Here is a 22818-nt window from a genome sequence, read left to right as displayed (position 1 = left end):
GTTCTGCTTAAACTGGACTCAACCAGAACCTTAGATACGCAACCTTCCCCATCTTGGGAAAGTCAGTTTCTGATCCAATTATGAAATGAACTTCTCTCAATATATTCACGTAGTAACCACATTTCTACTACTTGCCTTGTGTTTAAAATACAGACAAAGGAGGACAAGTTGGTGAAGGGAACTCATGGTGAGGATATAGATATCTAAGCCACCAGTTGAAATTCAGCTAAAGTTAACAGGGGCCAAAAATGTACCCTACTGGGAGAGCTATTTAGTGGCTGATGTGAAAATCTTTATAGTCTTTTACTATACTAGTGTGTTCTTTAACACAGTGTTGGCCTCCCAGGGCTTATGTCCCTCTTACCTGAGGAAAAGCCCTTCTACCAGTGCAGCACTAACAGCTGACTTGAATCCAGTTCTTGGTAAAAGCTTCAGCTCCATAATCTTGGGTCACAGGAGAGTTCTTTTTAGCCAGGCCCTAATGACTCTCTGCTGTGTGTATATATAGCCTGTTAAGACTACCTCATAGTAGGTTCACAATGTATGACCTTGGCTTTTTCATAGTTTGTTGGGGGAAAGGGAGCTTCCTGTTTAGAAATCATCATTTTATAGCTTCTGAAGGTTGAAGAGGGGCACAAATGTGTTGCTGGTGGTGTTTTTTATGGCCTTGGAAACAGCTATAATTAAAAAAAAATGCTGAGGTGCTTTACATCAATCTGTCACCACCAGCACTAACAAACCAGCCTGTCTCCAACAGCCAGGCAGGAACAGTCACTAGGGACCAGGACTTAATTTTTAAGCTTCTATTAGGTTGTTTACAAGTAGCAGTAAGAAAAACAGCTGACAAAAAAAATACCTGGATCCTTGCAGGTGCCTCTTTTGTATAATTTACAGACAAATATAACTCAGTGCAGTTTTAATCAAGGTGTTCTAGTACTGACATTAAACCCCATGAGCTAAGTTGAGTGGCTTAATAACAACCCTGACCTAGAATTAAACTGCTCTCAGACTTCCATATATGAAGGTGGTAACATACTGGTAGAAAAGGTTAGAGAGAGGAAGATGACAGGCTCCCTTTCAGAGGCAGGGTATGTGTGTAGGGGGTAGCTGTACATACCTCTAATGTCCTAATCCTCCAGCTACTTACGCCAGTACTTGAACTATGTTCTTTGAGATGAAAGTTGCAATATAAATCAATTATAGATAAGATGCCTGTGTCTCCATTACCAAACAACTTCATGCAACAGTGCCATGGCCACAGACCCCCTCAAAACGCTGTCTCATCTATTGTCCTTGGCAGCTGGCATCTTAATAAAGTTGCAAAAGCCTGGATCAGCCTGCCCTAGGTGTCTATTTCTAATAATTATTTACAGTGCTTTACAGAGGAAGTTGCTGTCATTATCCACATTTCCTAGCTGGAGAAATGGGGGGATAAAGGGGCTTGCTAAGTAGCAGATGCAGGGATTCTTAAGTCCTAGGGCCCTGTTCGATCTACTCTGCCCGCTACCCTCCTGTTAGTGCAGGGATGTTATCGGGCTCTGGCTGCTTCCCTGAGGGCAGCAATTGTGTTTTCAGGGGTTCATCCAGGGCCGCCCAGACGGGGGGCAAGAGGGGCAATTTGCCCCAGGCCCCGGGGCTCCGCAGGGGCCCCCACGAGAGTTTTTCGGGGCCCCTGGAGCAGGGTCCTTCACTTGCTCCAGGGGGGCCGGAAAACTCTTGCGAGGCTGGGCCCCAGAGCTTCTTCTGCTCCCGGTCTTTGCCGGCGGGGGGGTCCTTCTGCTCCGGGGGGATTACCAGCGAATTACCGCCGAAGCGGGACCTGCTGCTGAAGTGCAAACCGGTCTTCGGCGGTAATTCAGCGGTGGGGGGCCCTTCCGTTCCGGGACCCGCTGCCAAAGAGCCCCGAAGACCCGCGGCAGGGGTCCCCCGCCACCGAATTACCGCCGAAGAGCGGGCTGCACTTCGGCGGCGGGTCCTGCTTTGGCGGTAATTCGCCAGCGGAGGGTCCCCGCCACGGGTCTTCAGGGCACTTCGGCGGCGGGTCCCAGAACGGAAGGGCCCCCCCCGCCGCCGAACAGGGCGGGCTCTAGACATTTCACCGCGCGGGGGGCGCCCTGTCGCTTGCCGGTCCCGCGGCTCTGGTGGACCTCCCGCAGGTGGATGCTCCACCAGAGCCGCGGGACCAGCGGACCCTCTGCAGGCACGCCTGCGGGAGGTCCACCGGAGCCGCCTGCCGCCAATGGCCCCAGGCCCCCGGAATCCTCTGGGCGGCCCTGGGTTCATCCCCGCCACCCGCCGCATATGAGCCACGGTTGGGAAGCAGTGGGTGCTGAGCCAGGCCAGGGCTTAATTTGGGCCAGGGCTTGCTAAGTCCCAGCACCCTTGGACTGGGCCGTTCCGGCCTCTGGCACCTCTGGACTAGCTTCCTCAGTTATGAAAGTAAAAAACTGCTTGAGCCCTGGGCTGCTGGAGCTGAGGCCGCACCAGGGCAGAGGCCGAGCGGAGCCCCCGCGGGAAGGATTTCACAGCAGCCCTGTTCTTCCGGGGGGGGACCCGCTTCCTTTCCCCTGCACAGACCCTGCCGGGCTCTGCCCCCCCACTTCTCCCGGCGGGCGAGGAGCAGGCAGCGGAGCTGCAGCCTGTGTCCCGCCCCCGCGGGCTGCCTAGACCCGCCCCGCTTGTTCCCGAGGATGTGACGCCGCCGGCCCCACCCCTGCTGCGGGCGGGGATCGGCTGCCGACAGCCGCTCCAGCGCGTTGCCAGCCCAGGCGTCCGCGGGGGCGCCGAGCCCTGCTGCCCGCCCCCTGCCCGGGGACCCGCCCCGAGCCCCGCACCGCTTAAACGGGGCCCGTGCGCCGGCCTCTCCCCGCCCGCCGCAGTCATGTCCGCCCGCCCCGCGTTCGCCAGCCCCTTCCCCAGCCCCCGCCGCCTGGCTGCCGCCGCCCCGGCCGGCAGGGCGAAGCTCACCCACCCCGGCAAGGCGATCCTGGCAGGTGAGTGCTCGGCGCGGGCCGCCGGGCCCCGGGTTCCGCCCCCTTCCAGGCGCTCGCTGCACCCTGGGGTGGGGGCAGCGCCTCGCGTGCGTCAGGAGCGGCCGCCTGGGTGCAACAAATCCCCCTCCCCCCCGGAGCTTCCCCTGTGCCGCTGCCCGGGGGGGTGACAGGCGCCCAGCCCGCGAGTTGTCGTGCCCGGCACCTTGAGGTCTCAGTCCCGCTGGCAGGTCTCCTGGGCTGCCCGGAAGAGCCGTGTCCATGCCCTGAACTTTGGCCCGCTGTGTGCGCGGCTCCGTGCCTGAGAACCGCGCTTGGCTCTGCCTAGGGAGCTGGGCATCCCTCCCTCCCGGGGAGTGTCGGGTTCCTACGGCAGCGCTGCTCCCCGCTCGTTAAGTTGGGGGGTGTTTGCGGGGCTGCTGACTGAGTTTTGGCAGCTGTGTTACTGTCTGATGCAATTGCAGATCGCAGATTGCACCCGTGCTTCGAGACGTGCCTCTCCTGGCATGTCCTGCTCGGCCCTTCAAAGTTCCCCGGGACTCAGGGCAGTGAGTGGTGATCGCTTCTCTACCCGCAGAGTGAGGGGAGATCTGAGTGCAGAGCTGAGGGGAGTGTCTAGGCAACACAACACCCATAGCTGTGAGCACACCCTGGGATTGACTGTGGCACCCTGGCTGCAGTGGGACCTTCCTGTGCAGAACTGCATCGGGATGCTGATTGCAAGACTCTGTCCTAGTTCTAGACTATGGCTTGGATCTGGGCTGAGCCAGACTTTAGTCTGGGATTTCCTCACCAGGCATCCCTGTTTACCCGTTTGGGGGATCTGTCACACTGTGGCCTATGTAGCTTGAGGTTTAGCACTGCCCCTGGGGGCAGAAAGGGTCACTGCAGTGCTCTTCACTCAACTCCTTGTGTTTGTGCAATCATGAATCTGTATATTTGATACACTGCAGGCCCTCCAAATCAGGGGCGCTGACTTTTGGTTTTGCTGGTGGGTGCTTTTGAAGAGGTGTGTGTGTGTAGGGAGGGGGCACTCTGCCAGTTTTGGGGGAAGGCTATTGTCAACCTATTTATACACTTCTTTCATATTCTAGTTATTGAATTGTGTCAGTCATTGGTATCTTTACTATTTAATAATTAAATTGTTGTGAACTACATAATTACATCATCATGAATTACAGTACATTAAAATCATTGCAATCACCTACAAGCTGTCTTCACTAACGTCCCTGTTTAAAGACATTATGCCTCACTGTGGCTTTCTGGATGAAACTGTCAGCAATCTTTTTTACATCTAGTTCCCTGATATTGTTCTGATGGATATTAAGGACAGTTAAGTTATTCAGTTGTGTCTGTCCCATTGGTGACTGGAGATCTTCTGAAGCTTGAGAATGAGTTCAGGATGATACAGGTACCGTGAGAAGGATTCTTATAAATTTGCAGTACTCTGGAAAGCGAGTACTGCAAATGACTCCAAGATCTCTTTCTTGATGGCTAACAGCTAATTTAGGCACCCTCATTTTGTATATATAGTTGAGATTGTATTTTGCCATGTGCATTACTTTGCATTTAATGTTGAATTTCATCTGCCATTTTGTTGCCAACTCACCCAGTTTTGTGAGAGCCCTTTGTAACATTAAGTCCAAAGCTGACTGCAAAATATTGAGTAATTTTGTATCCTCTGCAAAGGTTGCCACCTCACTGTTCACCCCTTTTTGCAGATCATTTATGAATAGGTTGAACAGCACTGGTCCAGTACAAGCCCCTGGGGGACACCACTATTTACGTCCCTTCATTTTGAAAACGGACCATTTATTCCTACCATTTGTTTCCCATCTTTTAACTGGAGTGTCTGGCAATGCTTTCAGGATCATCTAACGATCCTTAATTTAGTTTAATGACAAGCCTTTTGTTATCTTAATCACCCTGCCTCTGTTTATAAACAGCAAAGAGTCCCGTGGCACCTTATAGACTAACAGATGTTTTGGAGCATGAGCTTTCATGAACTCTTTCACCCACAAAAGTTCATGCTCCAAAACGTCTGTTAGTCTATAAGGTGCACAGGACTCTTTGCTGCTTTTACAGATCCAGACTAACGCCGCTCCCCTCTGATACTTGTTTATAAACAAACTCCTTCATCACGTTCCATACTCAGGCACTGACTGCGTGGGTGCGCCAGGGCTCAGGCACTCATGGAAAAAAAATAGTGGGTGCTCAGCACCCAGGAGCCAGAGCTTATGTTCCAAGTACAAGGTTTTCCCCACTGATTATCTGAATTCACAATCTGCCAATAATTGGGTGAGAGAGATGCAAGGACGTGTAAACACACTAAAATGTTCTCAAACGGGAACAGGAGTGGGGCTCTCCCCACTGAAGTAATGACCACAGAAATGTGACTTCAGAGCCTGGAAGTGCTGCCTGGTTACAACCCCCAAGCTGGTTCTTTCCATGCCCTCCCTCCTTGATCCATCTCTGACTTGCACAGCGCTGCTGCCTTTAGAGGAAATGGGAGCATTCATGTTTTTCATTCCTCTGTAACTCTGGGGGATCTCTTGGTGACAGAGAATACGGGAAGGGAGTTCTTCATGGAAGCCATGCAGGTCCCTTTGAGTGGAAATTATGCATCATTATACCAGAGCTGAGTTTGGCACTCAGTGTCTTGGATAGGTGGATGTTCAGTTTCACAGCCCCAGGTGAATGAATGATCAGTACATTACTCTGTGCTCCTCTTTTTCCCCCTCCACTGAAAGGTGTGTAGGTGGGGTGGCATGTTAACAATCTCAGTCTCCTCCTTCCCCAGTGTAATCTACTGATGCCATGTTCCCTTCAAACCTGTGTGGTGATAATGAGCTAAAGAGAGACATTCTGATTTCTTTCATTTTGAATTCCAGGATGCAACAGGTACATCCAGGAAGTGTGCTGGCTCTGTATGGCTGGATGTAACCAACAGCCAGACGTTCCATCCACGAGGATGTTCCATTAAAACCTGTTGCACATAGATGGTGGTGGTCCAGCAGCAGCAGGGGTGACCCAATTTTGAGCAGGGATTCATAGTTTACTTTGCACGTAACTGAGGCATTCTAAATGAATGCATCAGTTGGATGCCTACTTCCCATGGACCATTACAAGTCGACGATACTGACATATGTTTCCAGGTAATTTAGCTGTAAGGTCTTGACTGTGAACTGTGACTTTGATATCACAATGTTAGTGATCTCTGTTCAGGTAATATACAGGCAAACACATACAGGCTTTGGATAGGTTTGCTAGAATTATTTCATCTACAGGGACAAACTTAGCAAAGCCACAGCTTTTGGGTTCTCGTAACAGCTCTGCAGCTGCCCCTCATCTCTTGTGGGATGAAATTACTTCCACAAATCAGCTTGTTTTTGGATCAAAGTCTCTCTAGTTTAACTCCACTGACTGCAGTGGAGCTACTCCAGAGATAAACTTGGCCCACTACATCTGTATCTGTTGAAAAGTGGGAGCCCTACCAAGTCTACCGTGGTGCCAAGGAAGGCTCGTAGAACTCACTTGTAGTGGCACATTAGTTCACGTTCCTCTGCCCAACCACAGGGAAATTCCTAGAATGGAGATGGAAATCTTTCCTCTTGAATGAAATAGATACAGCCATTTTGATGTGATCTGCATCGTTAGAGCTTTTGTGTTTCCCAGCTAATTCCCTTCCTCCATGATCACGTCCACCCCTTTGTTTTTCCAGCCGACTGTCCACCTTCCCTTAGGGTCTGAAGTGCTGGCTTGTCTTAACAGAGACCTAAGAGGGAGCTTTACCTGTCTCTTGCTGCTGGAGCCACTGCCTGCTGCCAGTCAATTCTGTTTGCCATCTGTGACCTCTGGCTTTGTGTCAGTTGAGATGCATTAGTTAACGTCACACTCTCTGATGCTTGGATGGGCCTGTTAAAAAGAGAAACCACTGGAGAAGTTGCAGAGTTGACTCGCAATCAGTACGCGAACTGCGTGAAATGTATGCAGCTCTTGCAATACAAAGGAAGCCTTCTTTGTGAGGTGTGACAAGGAGCTGGGGCCTCAGATTAACTGGATAGTCTGAAAGCTTGTTACTAAACTGTTCACCCCAGGTTATCTGCAGAAGGACCAATAGTGACATCCACAGTTACACATTTTGTCTGGGACATAAACCCATCAGGGCATACGCCAGCAACTGTTTGCCAGGGGATTGGAAGACATTTCTGTCTCACTGCAGGCTGTTCCATAACTGTCCATTGTTCGGTTTATTGAATCTTCCTTTGAAGCTTCTGGCCCTGGTCCCTACTGCTGGAGCAGGTCTCTGGTCTGATCAGCTCTGCCAGTTCTTATGTGCGTATCATAGTTTGGTTTGTCTTGTCTTTTAAAAATGGAGCTTAATCCAACCTTTGGGGGAGAGGGAAGCTGATCCCACCAGCTTGTTCTTGTGAAAAGTAACTGTGCCATACACGGTGGGCCAACTTATCTACTGCCTCTGGATAGCCATCCCCAGATTCATCAGGAGTGGCTATCTACACAGCTCTTCGGCTGAGCCCAAACTGCAGAGCTCCAGGCATGAAACGATTGTAGGGTTATGAGTCGGGCTGGGGAAGCCTGCAGGTTTTCCACAGTCCGTCCAAAGATTATGAAAGGTTGCATAACACACTGAATGTGCCCCTGCCAAAAGGCCTTTGCCATTCCCTGGCTCCTTGGGAGCTCACTGATCACTGGGGAATCGGTGGCTTTCCGTTGTTTGTCAAGGTGTAGTGGATCCTGGGTCTGCAGGAAAGCAGGAATTACATGGCACAGGTGTGCATAAAAATTTACAGGTATGGGGTGGGTGGGTCTGTCTTGACTGGCTTCCAGCTTAGGTCGGGGGTAGGTCTGTGTAACATAGCCCTAAGTTACATTTTGCTTGGTCTGGAGGAACAGCCAGTTTCGTGATTGTGAAGCAAATGAGATGAAAGAAGGACCCTGTTGAAATGCTGGCCCCTTCTTCACATGCAGTAAATTAAAATGATCTGTAATGTGCAGGCAGCACTGGCCAGCCTCATCCTGGACATAATTGCGTTAAATAAGCTGATCCATCAGGATGGTGCCTGGTACTAACTGCTCTGTTCCTGCCAGTGCGGAATCATCCGTTCCTTTAGACAGGGAAAACGTGGCCCATGTGAGCCTATTATATTAAAGGTGCTAGCTGATATTTACAGGGTTTGTCAATGGATCAGGTGCCAATAAACTACCTCATTGCATTCCAGACCCTCCAACTCCTTTACATTGTGGGTGGTAAAGATGGGAAGAGACCTACTTAGACCTTGTTATCGTTCAGAAGGTATCGTTCAAACTGTACAACCCCCCTTTGACCAACATAGTTATACCAGCGCACAAGCTGTATAGCCCAGGCCTTTCTGCCAATGCAGGACAGGTCCCTGTTCACTAGGGCTTTGTCCATGTCCCAAGGATTGGGGCTTCCAGCACTGCCTGAAGAAAGTATAGCTCTCCCCATAAGCTCGCTCCTTATGGTCCTCGCAAAATGAAGAATTACAACACAGATCTGCCAACAGACTAGTACTGATGAGAACAGGATCCTGGACTGGCTTCTCTGGCTGGGAGTTCAGTGCCACTGTGCTGTATAACAGTCAATCCCCATAGCGTCTCCTCCTCACAGCGTACTTTGCTCCCAAGGAGGAGCTTCCCGAGGGGCGTAGTATCCAAGGGCCCTATCGCCACAGTATGTCAGCGCCTGCTGTGAATTGCAAAGAGATTCCCAACATGCTCTCAAGCAATATCTTTTTTTTTAAATGGTATGATTTTTAGCCAGCTCCCACTTCTCTCTCATCCTTTGTCCCAATTCCCTCTCCCTCTCGCTGTGGATTCTGGGGGTGGTTGTGCCTAAGCAGAGGGTTCACTCTTTAGAACTAACCTCTTCCTCCTGCTGGATTCACTCAGTAGCGTCCCTCTGTTGTTTTTTCACCCCTTGGAAGCACTTTTCACCCGTCACAGGCTTGTGGCTTAACTGAAGAAATTGGGCTGGAGATGAAGGGGTGCTGATGCACAGATGGCTGGGGTCCCAGGGGAGATGGGGCGGGGGCGGAATCCAGGTACCTGATATGACCGTCAGGTAAAATGATACTCCTTTTTAAGGAAACAATGTGCTCATTCAGACTCCATGTTCCATCTCACTTCCCCGTTGCTTGTAGCTCACGTTGAAGCCAGCCCCAGTTGATCGGACTTCTGGCCGCATGGTGTTCTTTTGGGCGAAATGGTTCTGGCCGCCTTCTGGTTCTAGAACAGACAGGTGCCTTTGTCAGCTGCACTCCGGGCAGCGGAGGCACCTCAGGGAGGCTTTCCTGCCCTATACGGGGTCCAGTGCAATGTGATATTTTACTTGCTGTTCACAAACCGCCTTTGAGGGCACCTATGGGTCGGTTTTGCCGACCCGCTTGCAGATGTTACCAGCTGCCTTTGATCTTTGGGTAACAACTGGCTCCTTTGCTGGCCATCTCAGCAGAGAAGGCAAAGACTGGATGTGCCGGGGAGCACAAGCTCTAGAAGTGATCATCCCAGGTCTGGAGGGAGGCGCGTTGCTGAGGATGTTCTCCTGGATGCTGTCTTAGGTTCCCATTTATCCTCTTTGTTGTGTTTGGGACTCTGTCTGGCACTTCTCACCAGTACTAGACTCCGCTAGGAGATTGAAATCTCCTCTCTAGTAATGTGTATGGACAGGCCCCCTCTGAACAACACTGGGGACATCTCTGCTGTGGGAGGAGAAAGGGGCTCCAGCTCAGGGCCTCTCACTGCGAAAGCATATTCTCTTTGCCTGGGATGAACAGGGAGTCATGGGCTGCTGAGCTCTCGCACTGCTTTGTTGTCTTTTAGTATAAAAAAGTAATTAAGTGTCCTGCCCGTCACTAAGATCCCCAAATCATTCCCTTCAGAAAGCCCTGCCTCTGCTGGGCATGCAGGCACTTCCCATCTTAGAGCAGAAAAACATACAGCTAGCGGTGTTTCTAGAGTGGGTTTCCCAGTGCTTGGCTAGCGTGTGGGACTCCTCTCTGTGTGCTGGGGGATGGCGTGAGATCCTGTGGCTCTCAGTGGAGGCTGAGGTAGTTCTTTGCATGTCTGTAGGGCACTGCGAACATCCTGCCCATGTTCTGCACAATGTGTCTGTGAGGAAAGGGAGCCTTATCTCCAGGTTACAGGTGGGGAAACAGAGTCCCAGCCATGCCAGTTGCCGGAGTCCAAGCCAGGCTTTGAAAACATTCGCCATCAGTAGTTTCTGGGCTCATTCATGCTGTTCAACACTGTACAACAATAACTGGCAAAGTCCTGCTTAAAATGGCCTACCCCACATGGGAGAGTCAATAGCACCAAATCACGGCTAGGGAGAGGCACGGGCTACTGCTCAGCTGTGCAGTTCTGGGGGCGGCAGGAGTGGCTTTAAATTGCATTTCCTGAGACGCTCAGTGTTGAGTTGTGGGGAAGGGGGTGGGTGAGGCGCTGAGGGACTGTGGAGGGCTGGGGAAGGAACAGTATTTTACGAGCAAATCTAATCAGGCCAGATTCTCCTGCACACTTGCAATTGACATCAGGCGGCTGTAAGGCCAGGGTCTCTGTTTGGCTAGGGATTCCCTTAACATGCGGGAGTCCCCAGCTGGTGTAGCAGCCTCCACTTTCAGACCCCTCTCCATTGTCTATGAATGTGGTCAGGAGAAAGGGGCATGGCTGCTGAGTTTTGATGATCCCTGGCTGGTGGGCTGGGCCTTCAGGGCCATAACTAGCTAGTGTAGCTTAGAGCAGCCCTGAGGCTGCTCCAAACTATGCTGCGGATTGGGCTAGCAGAAAATTCCCAGGGTGGGAAGCTGCAGCTGGCTGCTCAGCCTAACTTCGTGGTGCTTCAGTTCCATATTGATTCAGAGGGGTGTGTGTGTGTGTGTGTGTGTATTGTGAAGAAGGGGAGGCTGCGTGGGGTTTGGAACACAATCCTTTAAAGGTAGTTATTGTGATGTAGTTTATACTGCCTATGGATGCTTGGATTTGTATTCTGCAGGGCGCTTCTCTCTGTGTTTATGTAAGCATCTGGAAGAAGACATCGCTCTTCCTTGAGTTAATCAGTACCTCTAGCTGACAGTTGAGTGATGTTACAAGCTTCCCTCTCTCTCTCCCCCTCCCTCCCCTCAGAAAGGCTTTGCATTGTGAATGTAAATGGTATAATTCTCACCTCTGCCTGGAGAATAGTGACCCTGGATTTACAGGGCAGTATAGCTTGGGCTCATCCTGTCAGCTGGAGTTCATTTTGGAGCCTCTTTTCTACCACTGTGCACTAACTCTTAACGAAGCCCAAAGCCCAGCCATGGGACTCCCTTGATCTTGAGCTTCCACAGTTGCTCTCTGTCCAGGACGTAAAAGCAAGGAGCTTGGCAAGAGTCTCTTGTTGGAAACAGCTGGAAAATCAGTTTAAAATGAGGGATGAGTCAGAGCTGCTGGCTCTGCACGAGTGAATGACCTGAGGCGCTAGGTAACTGTTGTATTCTCTTTCTGCACTGACTCTCTGAGCTGTGCTTTGCAGGAAACACCAGCTAAAGCAGTCTTGCCTGATAAAATGGAGCCCTGTGGATGATTGCATTGTGGTGATGAGTGAAGGGATGCCTGGATAGTTAGTAGATCAGTTCATGGCCAGATGCCACTGTATAAATTCAAGGTATAGCATTAGCTGTTTGCTTACAGATGCTGGGATTCGGTACCTTTCATTGGCTGCCAGGTGAACAAAGAATATCTCCTGCAAAGTCTTACTCAACCCCTTTCAGTGCTTTGTTTTAAAATTCAGTTTCTGGGTCATTCTTACTAACAGTATTACCCTCTTCCTGTGCACTTGGTAAATTCCTAGTGGCTCAGTCTGGCTCCCAGTGTGTGTGTGGAAGCATCACAAAACTGGCCACGTTAATGCAATGCCTTTCCTGGTGGTCGGCCCAGGACAGAGTGGGCCATGGAAACTGAACTCCACTCTGGCCTTTAAAGATGGTGCCCACCAGGTCGGTGTAGAGGCACGTTGGCAGGAGGAAGCTTGCCCTGCTGAGGCCCATGCTCTTCCAGCTCTGTAAAGAGCGGCACAGCTGTCCACCTGGCAGCTTGCACCAGCACTGCAGCTCACTCACATGTATAAAATAAATGGGGCCCTCGGCTCACTTGCTCCTGCTGCTCTGGCTTAAAGAACACACAGAGGGAAATGCTTAGACCCTCCAGGCTTGAACCTAAACTGCTTGTCATGCTGCTTAGAAATTTTCCGCTTGTTGTTTGTTCCACTTGTTGATCGGTGTTGATATCACTGGAGCACTGGCAGCATCACAAACGCTTCCAAGGTGACGGAGTGATGTCATAGTCACTGGAGTACGACTTTACTGTGGAAACCAGCAGAGAGGCTCTGGGCTAGATGGGCTGTGAAGGAGAAATCTGCAGCGAAGGCAGATGGAATGAAGAGACCGTAACTGCTGGCCCAGGAAGTGTCCTTTGAACAAGTCATCCCTGTCTTACTAAGTCTGTCCTGTTTGAAAGCCCGTTCTTAAGCCTGGAACATGACTGCCTAGAAAGCATCTTTGGTCGCTTTTGTTCTTGTAAAGCGCTCTTGAGCAGATGCCATTCAAACAGACTCTGTTCTAGCAAAGTACATTCAGGAGCTGCTCTGGAACCCCCTCTACCGTTCTTCCTCTTACTGAGGCTATGTCTACACTGTGCACCTTACAATGGCGCAGCTGTGCCACTGCAGCTGCGCTTTTGTAAGGTGCACTGTGTGGCCACTATTTATTGTTGGGCAAGAGCGCTCCCGGCAACATCATAAAACCACCTCCAACGAGGGGCAGTAGCTTTGTCACCGGGAGCACGTGTTTCGCTGGCGAAGTGCTGTCCACCCCAGCGCTTTTCATAAAAACTTTTGTCTTTTGGGGAGTGTTTTTTTAATACTCCTGAGCAACAAAAGTTTTTACGAGGAAAGTGCCAGTGTAGACAGAGTCTGAGGAGCTGCAGAGAATGAAAGTCCTCTCCTTTCTGCTTTTATGAGCAACAAAAGCTTCAGCAAATCAGGCCTTTGAGCCTTCTGGGGCTTTAGATTTCATGTGACTGTTCAGTTTAGTGTTCATCCCTTTTCTTGCCAGTAAATTCTACAAAATGACTTCCATTCTCAGCCGATTTATTTTTTCATTACTTTGTGCATGAGGAAGTTGGGAAATGGCGGAGAGCTGAGGCAACAGATGATTCCAGTGAAGTTAGGGACAAATTACTCCATCCCGTTCCGTAGTGTTATCGACAGCTCTGTTTACACAGGGCTATTTACAAGTCTGACAACATAGTGTGCAGAATAGAGAAGTCAAATATTTGCAGTTCTATCTATTCCCCACCTACCGAGTATGAGGATGTTGCTGTCCCAACTATATGGTTTTGTGTGTGTGACTGTGTTCGTAGTGTTGTTTACCACCAGTGAAAGTGATAAATTGTAACATGCAACGCCATCCTTGCTTGCTATTAAATACAAAATGTTCCATCTAATCATGACGCAGCAAACGGGATGGACGCTTTGCTAAGGGAGACTGTGGTACAGTAGTAAGTTATTTCCTCCCCCAAGTACTAGCTATTTCTTGTTCACTTGGTGATCTGTTTTTAAAAGAATGGATCCCATCACTACATGGATACAATCCTTCCTGTCTTTAAGGCCCCCCTCACTAATTTTCAGGGAATGGCCCAATGTTGGTTTCCTAGTCTGATCTCAAAGCTTTAAAAAACCCATTCCTCTAGTTTAAATTAACAGTGTGAAATTTCAGGCCAAAAGGAGTTGTGTGTGAAAAGCCAGAGTGTTGGGGTGGAGGTCAAAATTAGATTGTTTACACTCTAAGCCTTACAGCCTAAAGTCCAGAGTTGGTACCTTGGTTTTGCAGCTGATCTCTGACCTGTCCTGCAAATCACCTTGCCTGAATGGACTCGCTGAGGGAACTTGCTGATCCCCAAGGAGGAGAGAACGTGTGTGGAACTAGATGACCCAGAGGGTTGTGATAACAGCATAGAGTCATCCTATCTGCACTTTTCCAAGGGGCATAATTTGTCTGTTCCACACAGAGCCCTGTGATTAGCTGATGTGATTGCAAACCATGTCTAGAACTCAAAACGCTCATACTCGTGTCACATTGCTGGTGGTGTATTTCATTCAGAAGTGCTCAACTTCTCCATAGCTAGACATAAGGAAGAAGCATGACACCAGCTGTATGGATGGTTTGGTTTGTCTGTCAGCCCACAAGGCAATGTTGTGTTAAGTGCTAGGTTCAGTGTTTGCTGTGCGGGCCCCTGACTTGGGAATCTCATGAGTAGATGTCACTGCATGTCACACACTTCTCCTGTGCATAGGACCCCAGCTTGTCTTGCCCTAGTCTGGGTCAAACAAATGTTTTCTCTGTGGAGCATCATTAGGGAGGTTCTCATGAACTAGGACAGGCCTAATGGTGGTGGGGGAGGGAGAGGGCCTGGTGGTGGTGAAGTCTCAAGCAGCCTTTTAACGAGTTGCTCATTCTTAGTTTGATTCATATGCCCAGAGGCCACAGTGTTGGGCACATTAAAATCACCAATTAAAAACAAATAGGAAACCTCCTGTGTGCATGCACTGTCGTGTGTGTTATGTGAGTCACAGCTGGATTAAAGCTCTAACCCTGGCAAAAACTCCACCGTCCTGCCAATGCGCTAGAAACGTCAGAGCTTTGTCTGAAGACTTATCATAGAACAGTTGTCTCGATATTTTGGCCCATAGAGAATTAAACCCACTTTTGGGTTTGTCAACAACAATTCTAAATTTTCCTGGGGAGAGAGAGCGCCCTACTTTCCCAACAAGCTCTAGTTCCATGGTGGCCATGGGGGCTTGTTCACTGACACTTTCAGTCAAGGAGTTCACATGCTAACTGGAGATGTGCTGCAAGTGATCCTTCTGCTGATGCCTGGTCCCCTCCTACCCATGGCCTTCAACTGGGAGATGTCATTGCTTGGCCAACTGGGGGAGCCAGAATCCCTTTGATTGCCAGAGACAAAGAGCAACAACTGTCCCTGCTTCTGACTGATGCTTGCCAGAGTGGGTGAGCTGTGACCTTCGCTGAAGGGCAATTTTTCTCTCCTTTGGCTCCGGAGGGTGTCCAGCTAATGATTGAGAGCCTCGGTGCAGAGTCCAAGCTGCTCACCCTCCCTCTCGCTTGCTCTTTCAACTCCCAAGTAATTAGAGAAGAGTTTGCTGCTGATTCTGCAGTGTTGCAAGAACTGACTCTAGGGGTTAAAGTCCTGGTAAACAAGTTACAGAGCCCTCTGCAACCTCACTGGCCATTGGCACCCCAGGGGAGGGGGAGGTCTGGAAACAAGCTGGTGCTTAGCCTGCAAGCTGTCGTAGGCATTGGGGCGCTTCATTCCCATAGAATTAATTGTCCTGCATGAATAAAGCACCGCATGCTGAAGGGGATGAGGCCATGGTGGGGAGGGCACCGTAAAGAGCATTATAAATCGTTACCTTATTTTTAGCTTTCTCAATTGGTACATCGGACGCTAAGGCCAGGAGTGTGAGAGTAAATGGTGGTGTCTGTACCACAGCATGGTTACTGCCTCCCAGATCACGGTGCACGTCCCCTCTTCCCATCGCGCTCTGTCGTGCTGCTAGTCGTTCAGGGGGAACTGCTCTCTGGAACGCAAGAACCACTTCTAAGGCTGCAGATCTGCTCTCCCCACCTGCTAGGATCCAGGATTCAGTGCTAAATAAACCCAAACACTGCTAAGCAAACCTCCCCGACCAGACAGGCCTTGGGGAGGGAGCCTCAGCTGGTTCAGACAGAGCAGAGGCTGTGCTAACAGACCCCAGAAATAGATCCAGTGGGTAAGAAGCAAAAGACCTTCCTGGCATCATCCCCCACATATATTGCCCATGTGGGTGTATGTCTATAAAAGGCTTCCATGGGTACCTGGAACATACAAGCGTCCATAAGTGTCAGATAAGCAGTAAGTTTTGTATGTGAGACTCTCTCGTTTCACCAAGCTGTTCCAGAGATGTCCGAAACCACAAGGGAGGAGCTTGCATTCCTGGAACAACCACACGGCTGAATTGTCTCCTCCTTCCATATTCCAAAAGTGAGCATCATAATTGCTTACTGCTTTGCACTTCCATAGCAGCATGGGGTTGATTGTGAAGCAGCAATCTGGCTTTGATGGCCCACTAAGAGCAACGTGGCGCTTGTTTCAGATCGCTTGTGCTGTAGCCAAAGGATAATAAAACCATCTGCAACTAACGTGGGGTATCAGAATGGCTTATCCCAGGGGTGACTGTTAATGGAATATGGAATCTTTTGCATCTTACTCGCCAGTTTGACTCCATCCAAGGGCAGTAGTGACTCATTCATTACCACATGGTGGCTGTATGGTGGCCTTGGTCCAGTTCTTAGTGGATGGGTGTTTTTAGCAGACCTCCACCTGCCATGTCCCGAGTTAGCCCTGATCACCTCTTTGGCATACCACGTGCTGGCCAGCACTGCGTGTTTTGTCTGTGCTCCATAGATAAGGGGGAGGTTTGAGGATGGTGCTGTGAGGGAAGCTTGCATTGCAGCTGTCCATGCTGTATCTGTAGCAACCCAGACTGCAGGGCTGTCAGTCGAGTTCTTGGCCACAGCAGTGAGCTGTTTAAATAAATAAGAGTCCCCTCTCTGCTTACCCCTGTAGTATACACAGGGTAGGGCACAGCATTCAGCACTGCTGGGCATGGGTATGCTCAGCTCCCCCATTCTCTGTGCTTTCTCCCGCAGGCAGCTGTCGGTACCAGATATTCAAGAGGAAGGTGTTTAGAATCCCAGCAAAGGACAATTATGGAGTAATCTGCTCATAGTAGTCATTTATTCCTAACCTGCCCACCCCTCTCCTCCCACCCCACCCCACCACTGTGCGAGTTAGGGGGCATATTTTTCCAGGGAGCTTTGTTCTTTATCCTGTCCAATGTAATTGTGGATGATCTCGCTAGCCATAAAATGGCTAGTGCAGCAGTCGGCAACCTTTCAGAAGTGGGGCGCCAAGTCTTCATTCATTCACTCTAATTTGAGGTTTCACGTGCCAGTAATACATTTTAACAATTTTAGAAGGTCTCTTTCTGTAAGTCTATAATATAGAACTAAACTATTGTTGTATGTAAACTAAATAAGGTTTTTTAAATGGTTAAGAAGCTTCATTTAAAATTAAAGTAAAATGCAGAGCCCCTCGGACCAGTGGCCAGGACCCAGGCAATGAGAGTGCCACTGAAAATCGGCTCGCGTGCTGCCTTTGGCACACATGCCATAGGTTGCCTACCCCTGGGCTAGTGCTTCTGGGAATCCCGTCAAACTCTCTCTGGTGGTCATGGATGAAGGAGCCCTGTGTACCCCAAATAAGGCTCCACCCTTTGGGTGCTAGGCCTGGAAGCCCTAACCTGATGGTGCCCCACTCCCAACCACCTCCTGGTGTCCAGCCCAGCCCAACCCATGTGTAGCAGTTCCTCTCATCAGGGGGGACCTTTGTGGCCATGGAGGTGAGGATTGGGGAGGTGGGGGGAGAGATTCCCTGTTATTAACCTCCATGCTTCATCTTAAAGGGTCAGGGCTGCCTAAGTAGTGGTTCACCGGCTTTGTGCGGGCTGGCACGGGGGCACATGTACAGCGCACTGTACTGCCACAGCCTGCTCCTGTCAACCAGACTTGTCTGGCCGAGTGTGTCCGCAGCAGGACCAGGCATTGCTGCCATTGCAGGGCAGTGACGTGTGTCCAGGCTCTCTGCTCGGTGGGGTGATCCGCTGTGTGGTTTGTCAGAAAAACAATCCCAGCCCGCAGGGGGCAGGGCAGATATGATTGGCAGCCCTCCTGGATCCCAGTCGATGTTGGCACAGTTTGGCGGGTAGGGCTCAAAAGGGGCCCTAGGAAGCTCTGCGCCTGGGTGGGTGCGTGGGCGGTAGCAATACAGTATCCATAGGGGCTCTGCCTCTGCGGGTTTGGCTGCTTTGACCTGGGTGCTGGTTTCCCCCTGGGGCTCAGTTTGTTTTTCAGATCAGCTCCTGGAAGTGCCAAGTCAGCAGCTGCTGCTCAGCAGGAGCGAGCAGGAGGAGGAGCTGGGAGCCCGGCAGCTCAGCCCCTGGTGGTTCTCCTCAAGCCTCTGTAAACAGTGGAGGGGGATTGGGGAATGAAGTGAAGGGCCAGTATTCGGTGGGATGATGCCAGCAGAGAGGGATGCAGGGCTCCAAAAGGCCCCTGGCCCTGGCTCTGACCCTGAGGGGGGTGGGCGGTAGCCCAGGGACGCTGGGCGGTAGCCAGGTCCCAGTACGCACAGCTGTGCCCTTCACCTGTCAGGCCTCCCAAGCTGAGCTGGGGCTGGCGGCCTTGGGAGGGGTTGTCGTGTGTATCACTGCAATGTGTAGGAGCCCGGGTCACAGAAACAAGGCTGAGCTGCTGGCTAGGCCCGTTCCTGGAGGTCGGGGTGGGACTCCGCGTGTGCGTAACACTCTCTTTTTCCAGAGTGCCTGGGGGATAGTGACTCTGGGGAGGGAGGTGTCGCCCTCGTCTGTGGGTGGGCACACGGAGACACCCCGAGGGGACAGGACTTGCCCAGGCCCCTCTTCACTTCAGCCATTGCACAGGGATCCAGAGAGTGCTGCTGCACAGGGAAGAGCTGTGGCCATCCAGGGATGCAGTGCCGGGGGTGTAATAGTCCGCAGGCCTTTGGCTCCCTGAGTCCCACAGAGTGGGCACCAGCCTTCCCGGATTGCCAATCTGAGCAGCAGCTGACAACCTGGCCACAGCGTGGGATGGGGGTGGGAGAGCTCTCCCGGCATTGGCTTGCTTGCTTGTGCAGGGACTGGGGGGTCGAGCAGGGGGCTCTCCTGGCACTGGATGGCCAGCCTGTGCAGGGACTGTGTGTGTGTGTGAGAGCGCGCCCAGGGGCTCTCCTGGCACTGGATCACCAGCTTGTGCAGGGACTGTGTGTGTGTGAGAGTGCGTCCAGGGGCTCTCTTGGCACTGGATCACGAGCCTGTGCAGGGATTGTGGTGGGCAGGGGGCTCTCCTGGCACTGGATGGCCAGCCTGTGCAGGGACTGTGTGTGTGTGAGAGCGCGCCCAGGGGCTCTCCTGGCACTGGATCGCCAGCTTGTGCAGGGACTGTGTGTGTGTGAGAGACAGCCCAGGGGCTCTCTTGGCACTGGATCACGAGCCTGTGCAGGGATTGTGGTGGGCAGGGGGCTCTCCCGGCACTGAATCGCCAGGCTGGGGTTGGGACTGGATGGCCGGCCTGTGTGTGCAGAGAGTGGCTTGTGTTCGGTGGTGGTTTCAGATGCAGCATTTTACAGGCAGTTTTCCCATATGGGTGGGGCTGAGGGAAGCAATGGGGCTGAATTGATGGGGGCGGATGAAGCTCTGCTGCCTGAGGGGAGAAGTAGCTTTTCACCCACTGAGCGCTCTCGTCCCCCTTCCCTCCCCTCCCCTCTCCTCCTCCCCCAGCCTGTTCGGCCCCTATGGAGCAGGCCTGCAATTAGCTGAGCCATTTGCTTCCTGCTGTTTCACATGGCCCCCTGGATTCCATCCATAGCTTCTAGTCTCAAATCCCTGTTAAATGGAGGTTTGCCTGCTGCCAGTAATACTTTCCTGTATTCTGCTTTATCGTGCTTTTGTCTGCTAGCTGCAGCAGGCTGAAATATAGTAAAATGTTGGTGCAAGAACATGCCCTGTGGCTAGGTGTATCGGTATTCTCTTTAAGGGGGTCACAGAAGGCTGAAGGGAACCAGATCAGTAATTGTCCCGTTTGCTTATTCTCTTGCTGCTTTCATTGAAAGAAAGCAGTGTGTCAGATCTGCCTAGATGCTAACACCAACCCTTAGGGCTTGTCTACATCAGAAAGTTGCAGCGCTGGTGAGGGAGTTACAGCGCTGCAACTTAGGAGGTGTACACATCTGCAGGGCACCACCAGCGCTGCAACTCCCTGTTTGCAGCGCTGGCCGTACTCCCGTTTTGTCTCGGGAGTAGAGGATCCAGCGCTGGTGATCCAGCGCTGGTAATCAAGTATAGTCACTTACCAGCGCTTTTCTTGACCTCCGTGGAATAAGCAGGTATCCCAGCATACCTGAGGAAGCCTCTGGTAATCAAGCTGGTCTCCTTCCCCGGTTTGCTCTCGCGTTCCCCGAACCCCGAGCAAGCAGGTCTCCTTCCCTGAGGTTTGCTGGGTGGTTCCGGGAAGGCGAGAGCAAACCGGGGAAGGAGACCAGCTTCGCCGCGGTTTGCTCTCGCGTTCCCGGAACCACCCTGCAAACCGCAGGGAAGGAGACCTGCTTGCTCGGGGGTTCGGCGAACGCGAGAGCAAACCGGGAAAGGAGACCAGCTTCGCCGCAGTTTGCTCTCGCGTTCCGCGAACCACCCTGCAAAACCGCAGGGAAGGAGACCTGCTTGCTCGGGGAACGCGAGAGCAAACCGCGGCGAAGCTGGTCTCCTTCCCCGGTTTGCTCTCGCGTTCGCCGAACCCCCGAGCAAGCAGGTCTCCTTCCCTGCGGTTTGCAGGGTGGTTCGCGGAACGCGAGAGCAAACCGCGGCGAAGCTGGTCTCCTTCCCCGGTTTGCTCTCGCGTTCGCCGAACCCCCGTGCAAGCAGGTCTCCTTCCCTGCGGTTTGCAGGGTGGTTCGCGGAACGCGAGAGCAAACCGCGGCGAAGCTGGTCTCCTTCCCCGGTTTGCTCTCGCCTTCCCCAAAACCCCTTGAAGCCGCCCAACAGCGCTGCAGTGTGGCCACATCTAACACCACTTGCAGCGCTGGTTGCTGTAAGTGTGGCCACTCTGCAGCGCTGGCCCTATACAGCTGTACTAATATAGCTGTAACAACCAGCGCTGCAAAATTTTAGATATAGACATGGCCTCAGTTTGCCTGGTGCTGGGAGCAGGAAGAGCCACAGGCTGGGGTGAGTCCACCTTGCTGTCAAGAGTCCCATCCTAATAGCATGGGATTGATACTGAGAAACATTGAGTGCATCCCCCAAATTCTAGAGAAGCTCTCAGCCCAGTAAGGGGGTTTCTGCCACCTGCTGTAGAATTGCCAGGCACGGGGCTAAGTTCTGCTCTGTTACACCAGTGTAAATCCAGAGTAACTGCATTGACTCCAGGTTGAGTCACTCCTGATTTACACTAGTGTAACTGAAACCAGAATCTAGCCCACGTGCTTTGTTCTCTTCAGAGTTACGACATCAATCTTTTCTCCGTAGTAGAGTTTGATGTAAGAAGTTCTGTAGCAAGTGTCATTCCCTTCCTGATGGTGCCAGCGGCTGGCTGGAAATGCAGAAAATCCAGCAGGGAACTGGCAAAATGCACGTGTCCTGCAGGCCTCAAAAAGCCTCCTCTTCTTGCCAGCTCGGTCAGCTCAGAAGGAATTGCGACAGCCGAGTGTCTGGGAACTGATGTTTCACGGCTCTTAATGTACAGGACGAAATCATTGGCTCACGGGGAAGGGTTGGAGAGTGACTTTGGCTGGGAAGGTGACTTTGGCTGTGTAGAGCTGCACTACTGCCAGTGCAGGGTGGGATGTGAAGCACAGTCAGTCTGGGCATGGAGCAGTGGGAACTCCATTAGCTATTCTCCTCGTTGGCCACTAAGCTAATCAGCATCTGTAGGACTCTGCTGTTCTCTTCCTTGCAGTGGGAGCTACTTACCAGGGACCAGTTAGAGCTGGCCCTGACCCAATCTATTGAAAGCCCAGGCTGGACTTGACTAAAGCCATTGAAAGCCAACGCTCTTGGCATGACAGTGCAAGCCAGTGTGTTGGGTGCGGTGACTGTGCTGCTGGGTCTCATGACCCAAGTGTTTGCATCCTCAGACTATGGACATCTGGGAGTGGGAATCAATGCCTTCCCTGAGAGGCAGCAGAGCCTAGTGCATGAGGCGTGGCTCTGGGCAGCAGGAGAGTTGGGGATCAATTCCTGCCTCTTCCACTAAGTCGCTTGGTGACCTTGGATAAGAGACATCACTTTGGTGCCCCATGTATAAATGGGAATCCTGATGTTCTTTGAGTACATTGGCTGAAAGGCACTGGGTAACTGCGAGTATCTGTTTTCCCTCCTCAGTATGTGTTCCCGTGACTGTAAAGCCATAGTGGATAAAGCAATCCTACAAGCCAGGTGTCTTTCTGCTCCTCAGCATGCTTTGTAGCTGCACCATGCTGGACCTGAATGGAGGCGGGATTGAAAGGAGAAGCAGCAGCCTGTGTATCTGCAGCCTCTTGCAGTTGGAGCAGAGTTCTCCAGCAATGTGATTTGCAGGGCTATGCAGTGCTGTTGTAGCTGTGTTGGTCCCAGAATGGCCGAGGGACAAGGTGGGAGAGGCAATATCTTCTATTGCACCAGAAGACTGGCTCTGTGTAAGCTCAAAAGCTTGTCTTCCCCCAACAGAAGTTGGTCCAGTAAAAGCTGTCACCTCACCCACTTGCCTCTTTATAGGGCTAGGAAGCCTCCTCTTTAGCACGGCTAGGTGGGGGGCTTGCTGCAGCAGCGTTGCCACAGCTCAAGGCAGGAGTTCCTAGGGCACTTGGATTCCCATGGACTTCCCAGAGGACAATGAAAAGAAGCCTTTGTCTGGCCCTGTCAGGCAGACCAGTGTGTGTTTGTGAAGTCAGCGGCAGTGGCTGCAAACAGCAGCCATGGGAGAAAGGAGCATGGTTTGCAAGGCTGTAGGGGGATTACAGGCTTAAACCTGGCAGGTTGCTGTCTTATGCTGGGGTCTTTTTAATGCTGTCTGTGCCCAACTCATCCCCAGAGTAACACGAGCAGAGTTGCACTGGGGAGGAGTCTGTTTGTGGGCTG

At 51.6% G+C, this 22818-nt stretch overlaps 1 protein-coding gene across 2 annotated transcripts in view; it reads left to right on the top strand.

Annotated features, from left to right (window-relative positions):
- Positions 1-2745: 2745 nt before the first annotated feature.
- Positions 2746-22818, top strand: part of SLC25A1 (solute carrier family 25 member 1) — a 45044-nt gene continuing 24971 nt past the window's right edge. The window contains exon 1 of one of the 2 annotated variants that reach the window (XM_050924004.1): positions 2746-2993. In XM_050924004.1, the coding sequence (XP_050779961.1) occupies positions 2882-2993 (112 nt within the window). In that variant the 5' untranslated portion in view covers positions 2746-2881. Of the gene's footprint in view, positions 2994-6120; positions 6146-22818 lie in introns of those variants that run through there. The other variant, XM_050924005.1, reaches the window with a different exon arrangement.

Source organism: Gopherus flavomarginatus, chromosome 15, assembly GCF_025201925.1.
Source record: "Gopherus flavomarginatus isolate rGopFla2 chromosome 15, rGopFla2.mat.asm, whole genome shotgun sequence".
Lineage (NCBI taxonomy): Eukaryota > Metazoa > Chordata > Testudines > Testudinidae > Gopherus > Gopherus flavomarginatus.
This window is presented reverse-complemented; position numbering and strand designations above follow the sequence as displayed.